Source organism: Bufo bufo, chromosome 5 (genome assembly GCF_905171765.1).
Source record: "Bufo bufo chromosome 5, aBufBuf1.1, whole genome shotgun sequence".
Lineage (NCBI taxonomy): Eukaryota > Metazoa > Chordata > Amphibia > Anura > Bufonidae > Bufo > Bufo bufo.
Window position 1 is genome coordinate 435891783 of NC_053393.1, and position 21906 is coordinate 435913688.

General features: G+C 43.3%; 1 protein-coding gene across 3 annotated transcripts in view; it reads left to right on the forward strand.

The window, feature by feature from the left end:
• Window positions 1–185: 185 nt before the first annotated feature.
• Window positions 186–21906, forward strand: part of LOC121002175 (glyoxylate/hydroxypyruvate reductase B-like) — a 32864-nt gene continuing 11143 nt past the window's right edge. For 2 of the 3 annotated variants that reach the window (XM_040433513.1, XM_040433512.1), the window contains exons 1-2: window positions 12166–12650; window positions 14559–14730. In XM_040433513.1, the coding sequence (XP_040289447.1) occupies window positions 12179–12650; window positions 14559–14730 (644 nt within the window). In that variant the 5' untranslated portion in view covers window positions 12166–12178. Of the gene's footprint in view, window positions 284–12165; window positions 12651–14558; window positions 14731–21906 lie in introns of those variants that run through there. The other variant, XM_040433514.1, reaches the window with a different exon arrangement.

The window sequence follows — 21906 nt, forward strand, 5'->3', positions numbered from 1 at the left end:
GCCGTTTTATTCTTTTTTTTAGAAGTCTCTACAGTTGCAAATCCGGATAATTTCTCATAAGCAAAAGTGATACTAGTACCTTTAATATCTTAGTTCCCGAATCCAAAATGGCGGCTCAAGCATCTGCCCTAACGTCGTCGCGCTAGAAGTACAAAGTGACATCACACACACGTGACCCCGCCACAGTGGTTTAGCCTGCATGTACAGGCACCGCGCATGCCCAGTACCAGCATTAGCCATTCTCCGGGGCCGCAGCTACTTGGCTGCAGTTTATTCGTTTCAGGTGAGTTGTAGAGGTGTGAACTCGCCCCTATTTACCGGAAGTCACCAGGTTTTTTTTTTAGCTTTCCTCACGGTTGCGTCTAGATTGGAGTTGCTCCTGGTAGGTCCTCCCTACAGCAGTGAGGAGGCCAGGAGCAACTCCAATCCAGGCGGATCATCACTGCTGCCAGGACAGAGCGGACTGCATTGGAGTTTCAGTATGGAGGACGCTAGTGAAATGAGAACATGAAGCACAGTCATCAGTGTTTTGCGTTTTTGCGTTTTCATTTTTTCCTTCCTGCCTGATTATATATATAATATTTTTTTTATTCTTGAGCGACATGTACTTTTTTTTTCATTTTGATAGTTCGGACATTTTTGGATTTGAAGATACCCATTATGTTGAATTTTATTATTGTTTCTTATATATAAAAATAGGAAAGGAGGTGTTTTGAATTGTTAATATTTATATGTATTGACTATAAACGTCCTGGGCGGTCAGTTTATCTCTGAATGGATGTTCTGGAACGCCCTTTCAGAGATGTCAGCGCAGAGCGGGGGACCCGCTGTCAGAGAGAAGGCAGGGATCGTTCCTTGGTGTCCCTGCCTTCTAGATCGCTGTATATATGCCTCTTCCTGTCCTGGCCCGGTGGTCATGTGACCGCCTGGGCCGGGGGAGTGCAGGAGCTGTTGGGTCTTTCACAGACCTCGATCAGCCCTGCACTGAGGCTGTACAGCGTTGTATTCTGCTGTACAGCCTCTCTGGGGGGTGTATTTCCCCTGTAAGGCCTCTTTCACACGGGCGTTGCGGGAAAATGTGCAGGTGCGTTGCGGGAACACCCGCGATTTTTCCGTGCGTGTGCAAAACATTGTAATGCGTTTTGCACGCGCGTGAGAAAAATCGCGCATGTTTGGTACCCAAACCCGAACTTCTTCACAGAAGTTCGGGCTTGGGATCAATGTTCTGTAGATTGTATTATTTTCCCTTATACCATGGTTAGAAGGGAAAATAATAGCATTCTGAATACAGAATGCATAGTAAAACAGCGCTGGAGGGGTTAAAAAAAAAATAAAAAAAAATGTTTAACTCACCTTAGTCCACTTGATAGCGCAGCCAGCATCTGCTTCTGTATTCTTTTCTTTAGGACCTGGGTAAAGGACCTTTGATGATGTCACTCCGGTCATCACATGGTACGTCACATGATCTTTTACCATGGTGAATCACCATGGTAAAAGATCATGTGACGTACCATGTGATGACTGGAGTGACGTCATCAAAGGTCCTTTAGACGATAGTTCATCTTTTGAGAAGTAAAGAATAGACCGGGAGCTACGCGAACAAGAGGAGAAGGTGAGTTAATTTTTTTATTTTTTTTAACCCTCAATTGATCACCTACTATGCATTCTGTATTCAGAATGCTATTATTTTCCCTTATAACCATGTTATAAGGGAAAATAATACAGTTTATAGACTGTCACCTAGCAACCATGCGTGAAAATCGCACCGCATCCGCGCTTGCGATTTTCACGCAACCCCATTCACTTCTATTGGGCCTGCGTTGCGTGAAAAACGCACAAAGAGGAGCATGCTGCGATTTTCACGCAACGCACAAGTGATGCGTGAAAATCACCGCTCGTGTGCACAGCCCCATAGAAATGAATGGGTCAGTATTCAGTGCAGGTGCAATGCGTTCACCTCCCGCATCGCATCCGCGCGGAATACTCGCTCGTGTGAAAGGGGCCTAACTGGGGCTACTACCGGTATGTCAGCCCCAGTTACAGGAGAAATCAATAGTAAAAAAAATAATAATAATTTAATTAAGTTAAATGTGCCTCAGAGGTCTTTTATGACCTTATGGGGGACACAAAGTGTAAAATAAAAAAATTTTAACATAAAGAAATAAAGTGTTTTGAAAAATAAAATTAAAAAAAGTTTCACATTTAAAAATAAAAAAATCCCCCAAAATTGTTATTTAAAAAATGTTGAAAAATTTAAGAAAAATAAATAAAAATAAACATATTTGATATCACCGCGTCCGCATCAGGTAAACGCCGTAAAAAAATATATACTGTAAATAAACATTGCACCAAAGCAGATTTATTAGTGGGCTCACCTCCCAAAAAACATAATGTTAATCAATTAAAAAGTCGTATGTACCACAAAATGGTAGCGATGAAAACGTCTCCTCGTCCCGCAAAAAAAAAACAAGCCCCCACACAAGACTATAGCCAGAAAAATAAAAATAAATATGGCTCTAGGAAAATTGCAACACAAAAACATGATTTAAAAAAATAATGCTCTTATTGTGTAAAATGTAAAAAAATAGACATTTGGTATCGCAGCGTCCGTAACAATTGGCTTTACAAAATTATCACATGATCTACCCCATCAAGTGAACGGTATAAAAAATAAAAATTATGCCAAAACAGTTTTTTAGTCACTTCTTAAATAACATATCAATCAATCAAAAAGTCGTATGTACCCCAAAATGGTAGCAATAAAAACGTCACCTCGTTCCGCAAAAAACAAGCCCTCACACAAGAGTATAGCCAGAAAAATGAAAAAAAATATTGCTCTAAGAAAATGGCACCACAAAAACATGATATATTTTTTCTAAAAATGTTTTTATTGTGTTAAACGTTAAAATAAAATAAAAACTAGACATATTTGGTATCGTTGCGTCCATAATGACCAGATCTATAAAAATATCACATGATCTACCCCATCAAGTGAACGGTGTAAAAAAAAGAAATAGAAAAATGACACCAAACAGCTTTTTTTGTGACTTCACCTCCCAAAAATGAGATAAAAAGCAACCAGAATGCCAAATGTACCCCAAAATGGTGCTAATAAAAACTACAGCTTGTCTCGCACAAAATAAGCGCTCAGTTATTGCTCTTAAAAACCATGACAGAAAATTCCATGTTAAAAAATCCAGATGGGGGTTTTCACTGTGGGGTTACCTCAGGGTCTCTTCACATGCAACATGGTGCCCAAAGACCATTCCAGCAAAATCTGCCCTCCAAAAACCATATGGCGCTCCTTACCTTCTGTGCCCTGCCGTGTGCCCAAACAGCGGTATACGACTACATATGGGGCGTTTATGCAAACTGCAGAATCAAGGTAATAAATATTAAGGTTTGCTTTGTTGTTAACCCTTGATGTGTTCCAGGAAAAAATTGATTAAAATGGAAAATCTGCAAAAAAAAGTGACATTTTGAAATTTCACCTCTATTTTGCTTTAATTCCTGTGGAATACCTAAAGGGTTAACGACATTTCTAAAACCAGTTTTGAACAGTTTGAGGGGTGTCATTTCTAAAATGGGGTCATTTATGGGTTTTTTCAATTATGTAAGCCCCACAAAGTGACTTTAGAACTGAACTGGTCCTTAAAAAAGTTGACTTTAGAAATTTTCTTAAAAATTTAAAAAAATACTTCTAAAATTCTAAACCTTCTAGCGTCCTAAAAAAATTAAATTACATCACTAAAATGATGCCAACATAAGGTAGACATATGGGGAATGTTAATTAATAAATATTTTATGAGGCATCACTATCTGTCTTAAAAGCAGAGAGATTCAAATTTAGAAAACTGCATTTTTTGGATTTTTTTTTATAAATAAAGATAAAACATATTGACTCAAATTTACCATTAACATGATGTACAATCTCTGAATGGCTTGGATAAGTAAAAGCGTTCCAAAGTTATTACCATATAAAGTGACACATGTCAGATTTGCAAAATTATGCTTGGTCAGGTAGGGGGTAAATGGCCCGGTCTGGAAGTGGTTAAGGCCATATTCACACAAATACGCGTCGGCCGTGTCTGTGCTGCGGACCGCAATGCACAGGCACCATCTGTGTACCCACCGTCTACAGATGCGGACCCATTCACTTGAATGACGCAGTCCATCATCCGCATCTAGGTTCCGCAATGCAAAAGTAACACATGCACTACTTATTTGCTTTGTGGAAGCACAAACAGAAATCCCACTGAATCACTCCATAGTGCATCTGTGGGTTTTCAATCTTTGCCTCTGTTCTGGCATGGCCATTGCCGTTTTTGGGGTTTGCAAATTGCGAATCTACAAAATGCGGATCCCAGACGTGTGCATTCTGCATCTTGTAGAAGTGTCCTATCTGTCCATAATGGGGACAAGAATAGAACATGTTCTATTTTGTAAAGGGGCCGCGGAACAGACATATGGATGCAGATAGTACATGGGTGAGCTGTCCACATCTTTTGCGGCCCCACTGAAGTCAATGGGTCCGCATCCGACCCACAAAAATTGCAATTGCGATGCCGACCAAAAATACATTCATGTGCATGAGCCCTATGCCTAGGAGGTCCAATCTAGCTGGTTCAGTACTTAAATGACTAGAACGGAGTTGCTGAAGGGAGGTTCATCAATTCTGGGCAGATGGTAGTTGTTATAGGGAGGTCTTCCTTACAGCACCTCCATTCTAGCTGGTGACTACTAAACTGACTAGAATGGAGTTGCTGCAGGGAGGTTCTATATGCCAGTGCTATAAAAAGTCCCCTCCATACATCTCCACATGTTAACCATCCATTCAGCATTTGGGCCACAATCTAAGGGCCGCTAGAATCCATTGCTTTCATTTTCCAAAGCATCTGTCAAAAATGAAAGGTGGAATCTGATTGGATGCTATGGGCAACTAAGGCTACTTTCACACTTGCGTTTTTCTTTTCCGGCATAGAGTTCCGTCACAGGGGCTCTATACCGGAAAAGAACTGATCAGGTATATCCCCATGCATTCTGAATGGAGATTAATCCGTTCAGTTTGCATCTGGATGTCTTCAGTTCAGTCGTTTTGACTGATCAGGCAAAAGAGAAAACCGTAGCATGCTACGGTTTTATCTCCGGCTAAAAAAACTGAAGACTTGCCTGAATGCCGGATCAGGCATTTTTTCCCATAGGAATGTATTAGTGCCGGATCCGGCATTCAGAATACCGGAATGCCGGATCCGTCCTTCCGGTATGCGCATGCGCAGACTGAAAAAAAGGTGAAAAAATAAATGCCGGATCCGTTTTTGCCGGATGACACCGGAAAGACGGATCCGGCATTTCAATGCATTTTTTCGACTGATCAGGCATTTTTAAGACTGATCAGGATCCTGATCAGTCTTACAAATGCCATCAGTTAGCATACATTTTGCCTGATCCGGCAGGCAGTTCCGGCGACGGAACTGCTTGCCGGATCTCTCTGCCGCAAGTGTGAAAGTAGCCTTAGGGTACTTTCACACTAGCGTTTTTTTTTTTCCGCCGCTGAGTTCCGTCCTAGGGGCTCAAATCCGGAAAAGAACTGATCAGTTTTATCCTAATGCATTCTGAATGGAGAGTAATCCGTTCAGGATGCATCAGGATGTCTTCAGTTCAGTCTTTTTGACTGATCAGGCTTTTCAGAAAAACGTAGCATGTTGTATTTTTACCTCCGGCCAAAAATCCTGAACACTTTGAACGCCGGATCCAGTCTTTTTCCCATTGACTTGCATTAACACCGGATCCGGCGCCGTGTGTTCCGTCAAACCGGATCCGGCTTTTGCATGTTAAACCAGAAAAATGTGAAAAAAAATTTAAAGTCCATAAATGACGGATCCGTTTTTTCCATTGCATTTTTTCATTGTGATCAAAATCCTGATCAGGATTCAAATGTAATCCGTTTTCACATGTTTTTCTGGATCCGGCGGGCAGTTCCGGTGTAGGAATTGAATGCCGGATTAAAACAACGCTAGTGTAAAAGTAGCCTTAGCCAGTTCTACTTTACACCAGTTTGATAAATGATTACTTACCTGCCAGATCCCTCTACAGTTTATTATAATTAATGGGGCTGATGGGCATTCCGGTAGCGTCCGGCAGTGCTGGATCCGGATGTGAAAGTAGCCTAATTCCAGCATTATTGTTGTAATAAAATGAAGGGAAAAAAAAAAACGTTCTCACCGAACTGTTTTATTAAAATATATAACCACAAACCACACAAGAAAGATAGAAATATGTTTAAAGAGGTCCTTTCATGGGTCCAAACATTATGAAATAAGTAGGAGGTTGTGTAGGGCATAGTGCAGGCAGCTTAGATCACTTACTAGCTTATCTGTGCGGCGCTCCGTTCACGCATTGTGCCCCCCTTTTACTTTTCCCACCTGGTATGGAAATGAATATCATCGGTACAGGGAGGAGGAGACTGCCCTGTTTCTCAATGGGCGTCTCCTTCTCCCTGGCTGTAGCGCTGTCCAATCACAGAGGAGAGTGTCACAGTCAGGGAGAAGGTGACCATGAGGGTAATGGCGATGGGGGGAGAGGAGAAGGTGAAGTGGTGCTCCGTGGGGATAGGCCTGCCTCCCAGTGCTCTGAGCACCTCATTTGCAAAATTATAAAGTATATTACTGACCCAATACACATAGTAAGGCACCTATAGAGATTAGATTATTTTCAAAAAGTCCATAAAACCATCAAAAGCTATTTTAATTACAATGTGCTATTATTGATTCTTAAAACTTAACCTTTATTCCTTTTATATAATTTGTCTACTGACTAATAAAACTGTTTAAAATTGTCAGTTTGTCAATTGTGGATACTTTGTTTTATCTCTATTTGTAACACAGTTTCACTCTCAGGGTCTTGTACCACATACAGGGATATAGGGAGTCATAGTAGCAGCTGCCACACGCTCACCATACTTCTATTCCTGCACTAAATGTTACATTTCATATTCATAAATTTCTTGTAACCATTGACACTGACTGTCTAAAACCTCAAACGCTGCCCCCCAACATTCTTCGCCAGCTAACCTGGCGTCTTCAGGGGTTTAGGACAGAGTATGTTTTTTGGGGGCGGAAATGGTCATTTAAACTCTCTGCTTGTGACCTCACTCGCACTGCCGGCAAATCCTTAATCACAATGTTGCGATCTGTCTGCTCAAGGTGAGTCATGGAGATGCTGATTGTATGAAGCCCGAGACTCCATCCCCTCCCTATTGCTGACGTGTTGCCCGATATCCAACCTCTTTTCTCCCTCGGGTGACGCGCATGTGCTCGGACTTCAATGCCGCCGCTGCTCTTGATGTCATCATGTCCATGGACTTAGTTTTTCTCCGCTAAAAATACCTCTCGCAGCGCGTCTCTCCAGCTCTGCTTTACTACGCATGTCCTGACACTTAGACTTCAGACTAGCATTGAGAATGAGACTATCTATCTTTGATTGATTTATAGCTGTATAGTAATTCAGATATATATTTAAATATATACTCAGTAGTTGATTTATATCCACCATCCATAAAGATATGTGAAGAGAGCTTAAATATAGACGGCATTAAGACCTTCACCCTCAGCGCCGTAATAGTACGGCACTGGCCGGGTCTTTAAAGATGGCGCCCGCTCCTGAGCACTTTCGGTGGTGCTCCGGCTCCCCCGTGTGGCGATCGGAGGAGCCGGAGCTTGTGTGCCGCAGCCCCTGTCTTTGTGAATGACAGGAGGCTGCTGCATAGTATTTCCTATGGAGCCCTTGGCTGTAATAGGGCTCCATAGGAAACTAGTAAAATCACCATAGATTCCAATGCTAGTGCATTGAAGTCTATGATAATAGCAATCAGATGATTGATTGTTATAGTTCCCTATGCGAACTATAAAAAAAAAAGTGTAAAAGAAAAAAAAAGGTTAAAATAATAAAATAAAACATTTTCAACAAATTCAAATCACCCCCCTTTTCCCAAATAAAAATAAAAGAATTAAAAAAATACACATCATGGGTGTCGCGATGTGCGAAAACGCCCATAGTATAAAAATATATTTCCCATACAGCAAAACTGAAAAAAACATCCAAATGGCCGATTCACCGTTTTTGGTCGCTTCATTTTCTACAAAAAATGTAATATAAAGTGATCACAAAGTAATACACATACAGTCAGGTCCATAAATATTGGGACGTCGACACAATTCTAAGATTTTTGGCTCTATACACCACTACAATGGATTTGAAATGAATCGAACAAGATGTGCTTTAACTGCAGACTGTCAGCTTTAATTTGAGGGTATTTACATCCAAATCAGGTGAACGGTGTAGGAATTACAACAGTTTGCATATGTGCCTCCCACTTGTTAAGGGACCAAAAGTAATAGGACAATTGGCTTCTCAGCTGTTCCATGGCCAGGTGTGTGTTATTCCCTCATTATCCCAATTACAATGAGCAGATAAAAGGTCCAGAGTTCATTTCAAGTGTGCCATTTGCATTTGGAGTCTGTTGCTGTCAACTCTCAAGATGAGATCCAAAGAGCTGTCACTATAAGTGAAGCAAGCCATCATTAGGCTGAAAAAACACAACAAACCCATCAGAGAGATAGCAAAAACATTAGGCGTGGCCAAAACAACTGTTTGGAACATTCTTAAAAAGAAGGAACGCATTGGTGAGCTTAGCAACACCAAAAGACCACGGGAAACAACCGTGATGGATGACCGAAGAATTTTTTCCCTGGTGAAGAAAACACCCTTCACGACAGTTGGCCAGATCAAGAACACTCTTCAGGAGGTAGGTGTATGTGTCTCAAAGTCAACAACCAAGAGAAGACTTCACCAGAGTGCATACAGAGGGTTCACCACAAGATATAAACCATTGGTGAGCCTCAAAAACAGGAAGGCCAGATTAGAATTTGCCAAAAGACATCTAAAAAAGCCCTCACAGTTCTGGAACAACATCCTATGGACAGATGAGATCAAGCTCAACTTGTATCAGAGTGATGGGAAGAGAAGAGTATGGAGAAGGAAAGGAACTGCTCATGATCCTAAGTATACCACCTCATCAGTGAAGCATGGTGGTGGTAGTGTCATTGCGTTGGCATGTATGGCTGCCAATGGAACTGGTTCTCTTGTATTTATTGATGATGTGACTGCTGACAAAAGCAGCAGAATGAATTCTGAAGTGTTTCGGGCAATATTATCTGCTCAAATTCAGCCAAATGCTTCAGAACTCATTGGACGGCGCCTCACAGTGCAGATGGACAATGACCCAACGCATACTGCAAAGAGTTTTTTAAGGGAAAGAAGTGGAATGTTATGCAATAGCCAAGTCAATCACCTGACCTGAATCCGATTGAGCATGCATTTCACTTGCTGAAGACAAAACTGAAGGGAAAATGCCCCAAGAACAAGCAGGAACTGAAGACAGTTGCAGTAAAGGCCTGGCAGACCATCACCAGGGATGAAACCCAGCGTCTGGGGATGTCTACGTGTTCCAGACTTCAGGCTGTAATTGACTGCAAAGGATTTGCAACCAAGTATTAAAAAGTGAAAGTTTGATTTATGATTATTATTCTGTCTCATTACTTTTGGTCCCTTAACAAGTGGGAGGCACATATGCAAACTGTTGTAATTCTTACACCGTTCACCTGATTTCTATGTAAATACCCTCAAATTAAAGCTGACAGTCTGCAGTTAAAGCACATCTTGTGTGTTTCATTTCAAATCTATTGTTGTTGTGTATAGAGCCAAAAAGTTTTGAATTGTGTCAATGTCCCAATATTTATGGACCTGACTGTACATGGTATCAATGAAACGTTCAGATCGCCCCGCAAAACATGAGCTCCCATAAAGCTCCGTACACATAATTACAAAAAAGTTATAGGGGTCAAAATATGGCAACAAAAAAAATAGCAGATTTTTTCCCAGTTTTTAATTTTTTTATCGCTAAAAAGGTATAAGGTATCGCCGGATTCGTATTGACCTGTAGAATAAAAGTAACTGGTCAGTTTTATCGAACGTCGTAAATAAACAACCCGTAAAACTGTGGTGGAATTGCTTTTTTTTTTTTTTGCAATGTCACCCCATTTGGATTTTTTTTCCCGCTTCCCACTACATCATATGCAATATTAAATGGTTGCGTTGGAAAGTACAACTTGTCCCGCAAAAATCAAGCCCTCATATGGCTAGATGAACAGACGAATAAAAAAGTTATGGTTCTGGGAAGGCAGGGAGAGCAAAACGAAAAGATACAAAAAAAAAAAACTCCGGAGGTGAAAGGGTTAAGGCATTTAAAGCAATTGTCTAAATTAGTAAACAGTATGACCTGGTTGGTAGTAAAGGCATAGGTAGTATAAATGGATGCTAGTGACATAGACAGTGTATGTGTATATATACAGTATAATAAAGCAGTAAATATTAAGATAGAACATGTATGGTAAGTAGCCTGTTTGGATAAGGGGAACCCAGGTTGTCCAAAGGTCATAGAGTTTACAGGTCAGTAAAAAAAAATTGCAAGGGACGCCTGGTGCAAGATATAGTATGTTGGTAGCGAGACCAAGGTACTTGCAATAAACGCATTGGTGGCCAGTGAATACATACCTTAGTCATAGTAGCATTTTGTGTGCAGGATAGCGTGTAGACGCCATTCAACTGCCTGGGTGTTTATGGGAGCGACGTTAGGCGCGTGGCGCTAGGCGTCTGACGTCATCATGAGCGGATGCATGCGTAATGAGGTTGTGGGGCACAGACAAATCTGATATTCGCTGTCAAAAAATTGAACTACCCATTCCGCACCACTTCATTTCTGCCAAACATCAGGTCAATCAACTTAAATTTCAAATTTTAGAACAAGTAGCACCTGCAAGACGATGAGGCAATAGGACTGCACGCCTGAAACAACATGAAGCATATTGGATATTTTAACTTAACACTAGAGTTGAGCGGACACCTGGATGTACGGGTTCGGCCGAACTTCTCAAAAAAGTTTACGTTCAGGACCCAAACTTGACCCCGAACCCAAACCCCATTGAAGTCAATGGAGACCCGAACTTTGAGCACTAAAATGGCTGTAAAAAAAAGTAATGGAAAGGGCTAGAGGGCTGTGGTTAAGAGCATGGCAAGTGCTCTGCAAACAAATGTGGATAGGGAAAGGACTTCAAATAACATAAAATATATAAAAATAAAAAATTATAATCTTGATCTAGGAGGACGAGGTCCATATGGAGTAGGAGGTTGAGGAGGCGGTGGATGTGGCAGTGGAGGAGGAGGAGGTAGCCAACATTGGTTTTTGGTTTACATTTTATTTATTTTTTTGTTTAAATTAGGGTACACCCCAAAACATTGGGAAATATAACCTGTTATAACCCCCTCCAGCCGTGCTAAACACACGTTCAGACAATACACTGGCTGCAGGGCAGGCCAGAACCTCCAAGGCGTAAGGGGCAAGCTCAGGCCATATGCCCAATTTGTAGACCCAGAAGTTGAAGGGGGCAGACTCATCAGTCAGTACGTGTAGGCATGTGCACACATACTGCTCCACCATGTCGCACGTCCTCGTGATGTCCACGATCCAATTGGATATCTGCTCTATCAACTTTCGATGTTCTTTTCTGCGCCTACCATGTTGATCACGGTTAGCGGGGAATCAGAGTTCCACGCCAGAGAGGGAGCGTGAGAAAGGGAGACCATATCCAAGGGAGGTCAATGGCTGCAATGTGATCGAGCTGAAATGTGGGACAAATTAATAAAGCAGAAGGACCGAATGAAAGGGCCAATTAAAGACGAATTTTAGAAATTTAAGTCCCTGTCACCTATGCAGAGCAGGGGTTTATTCACGGCAAAAATGGTAAAATGTCACCTAAGAATGTAACAGACAAATTTGTTAAACTGTCTACTAGGTAGAGCAGGGGTATATCACAGCCAAAAATTGGTGAACCTTACCTGAAAATTTAACAGACAAATTAGTGAAATGACATAAAATAAAATACGTACAAGGGGGTAGGTGAAAAGAAAGAACCGTGCAAGTTAAAATAATACCAGTAAAACCTAACTAGGATGAACGATTAAAGATTTGTTTAGAGCCAGAAATAAATTATTAACCAATCATTTAATGTTTAATCACGGGACAAGCCCGTAAACCAAGGGACATTTTGCAAGGACCATATGTATGGCAAGTTTTCGCAGCGTTCCTAGGAAGGCAGGCAGAACCATTTTTTACTTGACTAACTCATTTTTGCCTAATACTATTTGTAGGATGAGTAATGGTAAAGAGCTGCCTGGGGCATTGGTGGAGGAGATTGGAGGACCTTATGGAGTCATGGAAGAACATGTGGACTTTCTGAAGGAGCGCTTTAATCTGATTACCATGAAAGAGTTCAAGGAAAATAAGGAACAGTTATCTGAAAAGATCAAGTGCATTTTTAACTGGGCCAACAAACCAGATGTTGACAGCAAGCTCCTGAAGTGTCTACCTAGGCTCAAAGTGATAGCAAGTGCTGGAGCAGGAGTGGACCATTTGGATATAAAGATGATATCAAGCTATGGCGTGAAAGTGGCTAACACTCCTCATGCCGTCACCAGTTCTACAGCAGATTTGGCAATGACGTTGCTTCTGGTATCAGCCAGAAGTTTTATGGAGGGTAATGTATATTTTCAGCCTACACATGTATGTACATCCTTTCTGCACTTTAATAACTGCATACACACAAGAGTATGCTCCTTTTTAGCAGGGTCTGTGCATTCTCTAGGAATCAGTTGGTGCATGGGTGACTACCTACTTCTTATAAGCATCTACTTGTACAGCGGTGGTCACAGGAAGTGCTGTCCGCTATAACAATACATTGGAGGACATTTACTAAGCATGTTGCACCAGAATTATGGCGGGTGATCAGAGCGCTGCTGTGCAGGGAAAAGCAGTGAAGGGACCACACAGCTGAATCAGTGCTGTAGCCCCAAATCACCTCTGTAGCCCTTTCATTCTCAGGACTGATGGGGGTGCACAAGATCAAACCCCCGCTAATCAGAAACTGATGGCGTCATCTAGCCATACAGTATCCCATCACTTTATGAGACGGGAATACCCCAAAGCAGGTGCAGATTTCCAGCCACACCGGCTACCTAACCAGTTTTGGTCGAAGTCAGAGTTAATAGAAATGGTCCGACTTTAATTTTGGCTTCAAAATAAAATTTTAAGATTGTGACAAAAATATTGAAAAGTCTGATGTTACTATAGTAATGGTGTATTTACACGTACCGACTGAGCAGGCAGTGATCGGGAAGAAACTGTTCCTTCCAATAATTGCATTTACACACAGCAATCACCTCCACTATATGGTGACAAGGGAGGCTACTGCAATCCCTCATCCCCATACAGATCCACTGTTAGTGGGAAGCAAATAGCCATTTACACAGCACAATCTGCTTCCCAGAAACAATAATTTTTGTTGTCCACATAAACGATTATTGATCGGTGGCACGTTTAGGGTACGGTCACTCAGGTTTCCTAATGCAGTTTTGGAAGGCAAAACTAGGAATAAATTCAAAAAAGAGGAGAAGCTGTATCTGTCCTTTGTATTCTTTTCTCCTTTTATAATCCACTTCTGATTTTGGCCTCCAAAACTGCATCAGGAATCATGACCATGTGGACGTACCCTTACATGGGCTAATTATCGGGAACGAGTGTTTCATGATGGACATGCGGACATGCTAGCGGCGATCTAGACGTGCATGTCCGCATCTCTATAGGGTAAAACGAGGTGACAGAATCCCTTTAAAAATGCTAATTATTATAGATGAGCCATTTATGAAGGAGTCAGAGGTTTGACTTACCGATTCCACAAACTTGTGCCTAACCTCTGAAAATAATATAACCATGAACACCTTCCGAAATATAAAAATTACCTAACCTCTGGAAATAGCCTTAATATAATATACAGTATATCCCTATATAGTGCCACGAATCTTATTATTGGGCCACTGTATTGTGACTAGGTATAAGTTATGGACGTGCTACTATGAGAACAATTTTATTATCTGAATCTTAAGCTGTTCACACACCTTAGAGCAGTGTTTCCCAACCAGTGCGCCTCCAGCTGTTGCAAAACTACAACTCCCAGCATGCCCGCACAGCAAAAGGCTGTCCGGGCATGCTGGGAGTCGTAGTTTTGCAACAGCTGGAGGCACACTGGTTGGGAAACACTGCCTTAGAGCCATATCCATCTAATGTGTATGGGGCCTCCTGACTCATCCTGAAGAAGATATTGGAGAAGATAAGGATCAGATCGGCCAAGTTGGATTTCATCTGCCTGATCCTTTTGTACCTAGGGAGACAAGGCTTTCTTGACTTTCACTACATATGCATGCCTTTCCCAGCTAAGGATACAAATGTATGGGAGGACTAGGACAGATAGCTGTCGGCCAACAAGCATTCAGCTTACAGCTATCTCATGTACGGCCAACTTGACTTTCCTAAAGTCTTGAGTGTTCAATTTTCTTCTCAAATAAAATAACATTTTCTTTTATGATTCTGTGTTTTATTTTGTGCACAGCTCATGAGATTGCCGTGTCCCCCAAGACTGAACGATTCCATGCTAACTGGGTAGGAGGAGATATAACAGGGATGACACTTGGAATTGTTGGAATGGGGAGGATTGGATACAAAATTGCTCAACGAGCTAAAGCTTTTGAGATGAAGATTCTCTATCACAATAGGCACCGCAGGTAACTCATGATTGCAAGTTTTCCTTACACACGGGGGAGATCACACCACTCAGACAGCCTTTGAAGCTGCTAGAGAGGCTGGACTGATCTACTGTATTTAAGGGGAATGGAACACCAGCGACCTCCCTATCCAACTGTTTGCATGGACACATATCCGTAGTTTACCTTTGGTTTATCTGAGACTCTGTTCCCGAGTTATGATACTTTTTCCTAACATGCAAACTAGGCGTTCGGTGTAATGAGGACGTCACCATTGCTCTCATTGCACCCAAACTCTGCTCCTTTGTGTTGCCAGCCTTTCCGTGGCTGCCATGATTGACAAGGCCAGGCAGTGGCAAAGCAATGAGGAAGAGGCCGGCCACAGAAAGGAGTGGAGCTTGGGTGCAACAAGAACAATGGTGATTCCCTTGTTGCAACAAACTCCCACTTTGCATAATAATAAAAAGTAGCAGAACTTGGGAACAAAGCCTCAGATCAACAAAAAAAACTGTGGTAATCAGGTAATCTACAGCCAGACAGACAGGGAGGTACCTGGTGAGATTCCCCTTAACATAGGTATTGGTACCCATACACTTTGTGTCCGAGCTACTATAACCACATGTAGACGTGTGCATGACCTTATATAAAAGAATGGGAATTCTTTGGAAAAAGACAGGTTAAACATTACTGCATATACATGTGACGAACATGCAGACATTCAATGCGGCGCATGCGCATTGAATGTCTGACCGCTCCGAGCTGAGATCTCAAATGCGCCGAATACAGCCGCGCACGGCGCATGCGCGAGAACTTGTCCGCTGCGTCACACGGAGGAGGACATGGGCGGGCCGGAGGGACGCGCTGGGCGGCGGCTGTCTATGAAGGTAGACGGAGCCTCTAGGTGCTAATGACGCCCACATAGCACCTAGAGGCTCATTAGCATATTTATAAAAGTTAGTTTTTTAGCAAAACCGCTGCCCCACAAGTGATTATAGTAGGATGGTTGGCCAGAGCAGACACTAGCAGATCGCTAGTGTCTGACAGATAATTATGTCATACGAAGTGATAGAAACCCTTTAAACACCCTTAATGACCAGACCACTTTTTACAATTCTGCACTACACTACTTTCACGGTTTATTGCTCGGTCATGCAACTTACCACCCAAATGAATTTTACCTCCTTTTCTTCTCACTAATAGAGCTTTCATTTAGTGGTATTTCTGCTGACATTTTTACTTTTTTTGTTATTATCGAAATTTAAAGATTTTTTTTCAATTTCGGTTGTAAAATTTTTCAAATAAAACTACATTTCTATTTAAATTTTTCTCAAAATTTATTGTTTTACATGTCTTTAATAAAAAAAAATGTTTGGGTAAAAAAAAAAAAATGGTTTGGGTAAAAGTTATAGCGTTTACAAACTATGGTACAAAAATGTGAATTTCCGCTTTTTGAAGCAGCTCTGACTTTCTGAGCACCTGTCATGTTTCCTGAGGTTCTACAATGCCCAGACAGTAGAAAAACCCCACAAATGACCCCATTTCGGAAAGTAGACACCCTAAGGTATTCGCTGATGGGCATAGTGAGTTCATAGAACTTTTTATTTTTTGTCACAAGTTAGCGGAAAATGATGATTTTTTTTTTTTCTTACAAAGTCTCATATTCCACTAACTTGTGCCAAAAAATAAAAACTTCCATGAACTCATTATGCCCATCACGAAATACCTGGGGGTGTCTTCTTTCCAAAATGGGGTCACTTGTGGGGTAGTTATACTGCCCTGGCGTTTTAGGGGCCCTAATGCGTGAGAAGTAGTTTGAAATCAAAATGTGTAAAAAATGCCCTGTGAAATCCTAAAGGTTGTCTTTGGAATGTGGGCCCCTTTGCCCACCTAGGCTAAAAAAAAGTGTCACACATGTGGTATCGCCGTACTCAGGAGAAGTTGGGCAATGTGTTTTGGGGTGTCATTTTACATATACCCATGCTGGGTGAGAGAAATATCTCGGCAAAAGACAACTTTTCCCATTTTTTTTTATCCAAAGTTGACATTTGACCGAGATATTTATCTCACCCAGCATGGGTATATGTAAAATGACACCCCAAAACACATTGCCCAACTTCTTCTGAGTACGGCGATACCACATGTGTGACACTTTTTTGCAGCCTAGGTGGGCAAAGGGGCCCACATTCCAAAGACAACCTTTAGGATTTCACAGGGCATTTTTTACACATTTTGATTTCAAACTACTTCTCACGCATTAGGGCCCCTAAAATGCCAGGGCAGTATAACTACCCCACAAGTGACCCCATTTTGGAAAGAAGACACCCCAAGGTATTTCATGATGGGCATAGTGAGTTCATGGAAGTTTTTATTTTTGTCACAAGTTAGTGGAATATGAGACTTTGTAAGAAAAAAAATCATAATTTTCCGCTAACTTGTGACAAAAAATAAAAAATTCTATGAACTTGCCATGCCCCTCACGGAATACCTTGGCAAACGTATCTTTTATGCCTCGGCAAACGTATCTTTTACTGCAGAGGAGAAATCTCGTCTTGCAGCGCCGCATACACCGACTTTTGTGTAATCTGACAGCAGCGCAATGCTTCTGTCAGAATGCACATCAGTGCTGCAACTGGTTCATCGGTTAGTCCACCTAGAAGGTAAAAAAAAAAAAAGAAAAAACCAGGCCGCAACGCAATAAATTTATTAACATCATATAACATTTGAACGGAACATTAACTTTTATAAACTTTAACTTTTTGAACAGAACATTAACTTTTTTGCTTACCGGTGATTTTTTATTTATTTTTTTTAAACCTTTTATAGGACAAACCTCTCCTTCCTCATGGGACAATGTGCAAAGCGCAAATCGCCCAAAGATGTGGCGAAGTACATTATGCACTTTGTCCTAGGTGAAAGGAGAGGTTTGCAGCAGCTGTGAGTGAAAGGGCCCTAATAGCCCTGTGTGCCTGTCCTGTGAAACGCAATCCCTATGCTAAGTGTACCTGTGTGTGGTACTTCCGGAAACACCCCCCAAAGCATAGGGCAGGGTGGTCAGGACAGTCAGGACAGAAATAGCGGGTGTCACGCCTTATTCCACTCCTGCTACAGACACAACATCTTTTTCGGGGTGGCGCTTGGGTTGAGGTACCAGAAACGACACTGGGGAAATGTCACTCGTGTAGACGGCTCACTACACTGGTGGAATGGGCCACGGAACCTCTTGGATACAGGAGGTTCTCGATGATCTCTTCCTGAAATTTGAGGAAGGATCCTGTTCTCCCAGCCTTACTGTAGAGAACAAAACTATTATATACAGCCAATTGAATCAAATATACAGACACCTTCTTATACCAGCGTCGGGTGCGTCGGGAAACTAAATAAGGAGCCAACATCTGGTCATTGAAGTTCAGCCCTCCCATGAGCGAATTATAGTCGTGGACCGAGAGGGGCTTTTCAATGACACTGGTTGCCCGTTCTATTTGTATTGTCGTGACTGTGTGAATGGAGGAGAGCATGTAAACGTCACGCTTGTCTCTCCATTTCACCGCTAGCAGTTCTTCGTTACACAAGGCAGCCCTCTCCCCCCTTGCAAGACGGGTGGTAACGAGCCGTTGGGGGAAGCCCCGGCGACTAGGTCGCGCAGTGCCACAGCAGCCAATCTGTTCTAGAAACAAATGCCTCAAGAGGGGCACACTTGTGTAGAAATTGTCCACATAAAGATGGTACCCCTTGCCAAATAAGGGTGACACCAAGTCCCAGACTGTCTTCCCACTGCTCCCCAGGTAGTCAGGGCAACCGACCGGCTCCAGGGTCTGATCTTTACCCTCATAGATCTGAAATCTGTGGGTATAGCCTGTGGCCCTTTCACAGAGCTTATACAATTTGACCCCATACCGGGCGCGCTTGCTTGGGATGTACTGTTTGAAGCCAAGGCGCCCGGTAAAATGTATAAGGGACTCGTCTACGCAGATGTTTTGCTCAGGGGTATACAAATCTGCAAATTTAGTGTTGAAGTGGTCTATGAGAGGCCGAATTTTGTGGAGCCGGTCAAAAGCTGGGTGGCCTCTGGGACGAGAGGTGCTGTTGTCGCTAAAGTGCAGGAAACGCAGGATGGCCTCAAATCGTGCCCTGGACATGGCAGCAGAGAACATGGGCATGTGATGAATTGGGTTTGCGGACCAATATGACCGCAATTCATGCTTTTTGGTTAGACCCATGTTAAGGAGAAGGCCCAGAATTATTTTTAATTCGGAAACTTGGACGGGTTTCCACCGGAAAGACTGGGCATAATAGCTTCCCGGGTTGGCGGCTATAAATTGAGTGGCATACCGATTTGTTTCTGCCACGACTAAGTCCAAGAGCTCCACAGTCAAGAACAGCTCAAAAAATCCCAGTGCCGAACCGATCTGAGCTGTCTCAACCCGAACTCCAGACTGGGCGGTGAAAGGGGGAACTACTGGTGCGGCTGAAGTTGGGGGCTGCCAATCAGGGTTTGCCAGCACCTCAGGGACTCTAGGGGCTCTACGGGCCTGTCTGTGCGGTGGCTGCGACGGGGTAACTACTGCACGTGCCACCGTACCAGCTTCAACTGCCCTTCTGGTGCTCGCCACTTCACCATGTTGTACGGCAGTGCTGGTACTAGGTCCAGGGTGGGCTGAACTGCTGGTGTATGCCTCACCACGTAACCCGACAGCGCCAGCCCCACTCTGCTGCCCTTGAAGCGGATCCTGCGCAACCTGTGGTCTAGCAATACTGGGCCGGGTACGCCTGGTGGTATCAGGGACCTCAACCTCCTCGTCCGAACTTTGGGTCAGACTGCCACTGCTTTCTACAGGTTCATATTCTGACCCGCTGGATTCGTCAGATGAGGGTTCCCATTCCTCATCCGACTGGGTCAGAATCCTGTAGGCCTCTTCAGAAGTATACCCCTTGTTTGCCATTTGGTCAACTAAATTTAGGGGGTATTCCCTGAGACTACCCAAGAAAAAAAGCAAGGCTGTCTTACAAATGGGAGGCTAGCGAAGTACCGGAAGCCGCTGCGATTGATAAAAAATATCAAAACTGATTTTTTTTTTATCGCCGCAGCGCTTGTGAAGTGATTGTGCAGTGATCAAAAAATAAATTGTCACTGCGGCGGGGCGGGCGTGGGTGAACTCACGTGTGGGCGACCGATCAGGCCTGATCGGGCAAACACTGCGTTTTGGGTGGAGGGCGAGCTAAGGTGACACTAATACAATTATAGATCTGACTGTGATCAGTTCTGATCACTTACAGATACTATAAAAGTACAAATGCTGATTAGCGATACGCTAATCAGCGAATCAGTGACTGCGGTGCGGTGGGCTGGGCGCTAAACGATCGCTAACTACCTAACCAAGGGGCCTAAACTATCCTAAAACCTAACAGTCAATACCAGTGAAAAAAATAAGTGACAGTTTACACTGATCACTTTTTTCCCTTTCACTAGGTGATTGCCAGGGGCGATCAAGGGGTGATCAAGGGGTTAATTGGGGTGATGGGGGGGGTGATCTGGGGCTATGTGTGGTGTTGGTGTGTACTCACTGTGATGTCTGCTCCTCTGCTGGGACCAACCGACGAAAAGGACCAGCAGAGGAGCACAGAAGCCATTTAACACCTTATATTTATAAATATAATGTGTTAGATGGCTTCTGATTCGGTTTTTTGAAAATCATCAGCCTGCCAGCGACGATCATTGGCTGGCAGGCTGATGACGAACTTGTCCTGTAACTTTTGCCGGCCCGCGATGCGCATGCGCGGGCCGGCTGTGAGCGTAATCGCGACATGACGCGTAGATGCGTGACTCTGCCTGAGACAGCCGCCTCCGGATAGGCGGTCCGGAGGCGGTTAAGGGGAGTGTGTTTGTTTGTTTTTTGGTATTGCACAGAGCGTGATAAATTCCCCCATAGTGTCTGAAGAGTTATGCCATATGTGATATTTACCAGAAGATGAGCAGGAAAGTTACAAGTTTCCAGGACAGTATTTGTTTGTCACTAGATTTTTTCATTTGAGGAACACAGAAAAGCTACAGTGTGTGTGTAGTTGCCGCTTTGATATAAGGCACATTGCTTAGTATTGCATTAATGACTTGGTCTGTGGTCATGAGCCATACGGCTGCTTTTCATTCATCTGTTTTATTTCTCTCATTAAGGCCTCATGTTGTGTGCATCCGTGGCCGTTGTGCCGTTTTCCGTTTTTTTTCGCAGACCTATTGACTTTCAATGGGTCCGTGGAAAAATCGGAAAATGCCCCGTTTTGCAGCCGCATCCGTGATCCGTGTTTCCTGTCCGTCAAAAAAATATGACCTGTCCTATTTTTTTGACGGACAACAGTTCACGGACCCATTCAAGTCAATGGGTCCGTGAAAGAACACGGATGCACACAAGATTGGCATCCGCGTCCGTGATCCGTGGCCGTAGGTTACTTTCATACAGACGGATCCGAAGATCCGTCTGCATAAAAGCTTTTTCAGAGATGAGTTTTCACTTCGTGAAAACTCATATCCGACAGTATATTCTAACACAGAGGCGTTCCCATAGTGATGGGGACGCTTCTAGTTAGAATATACTGAGAACTGTGTACATGACTGCCCCCTGCTGCCTGGCAGCATCCGATCTCTTACAGGGGGCTGTGATCCGCACAATTAACCCCTCAGGTGCTGCACCTGAAGGGGTTAATTGTGCATATCATAGCTCCCTATAAGAGATCAGGGGCTGCCAGGCAGCAGGGGGCAGACCCCCCTCCCTCCCCAGTTTTAATTTCATTGGTGGCCAGTGCGGCCCCCCCGCCCCCCTCCCTCCCTCTATTGTATTATTTTCATTGGTGGCACAGTGTGCGGCCCCCCGCCCCCTCTATTGTATTATTTTCATTGGTGACACAGTGTGCGGCTCCCCCTCCCTCCCTCTATTGTATTATCATTGGTGGCCAGTGTGCGCCCCCCCCCCCCGCCCCCCCTCTATTGTATTAATATCATTGGTGGCCAGTGTGCGGCCTCCCCTCTCCCCCTCTGGGTGCTGCCTGGCAGCCCCTGATCTCTTATAGGGGGCTATGATATGCACAATTAACCCCTTCAGGTGCAGCACCTGAGGGGTTAATTGTGCGGATCACAGCCCCCTGTAAGAGATCGGGTGCTGCCAGGCAGCAGGGGGCAGTCATGTACACAGTTCTCAGTATATTCTA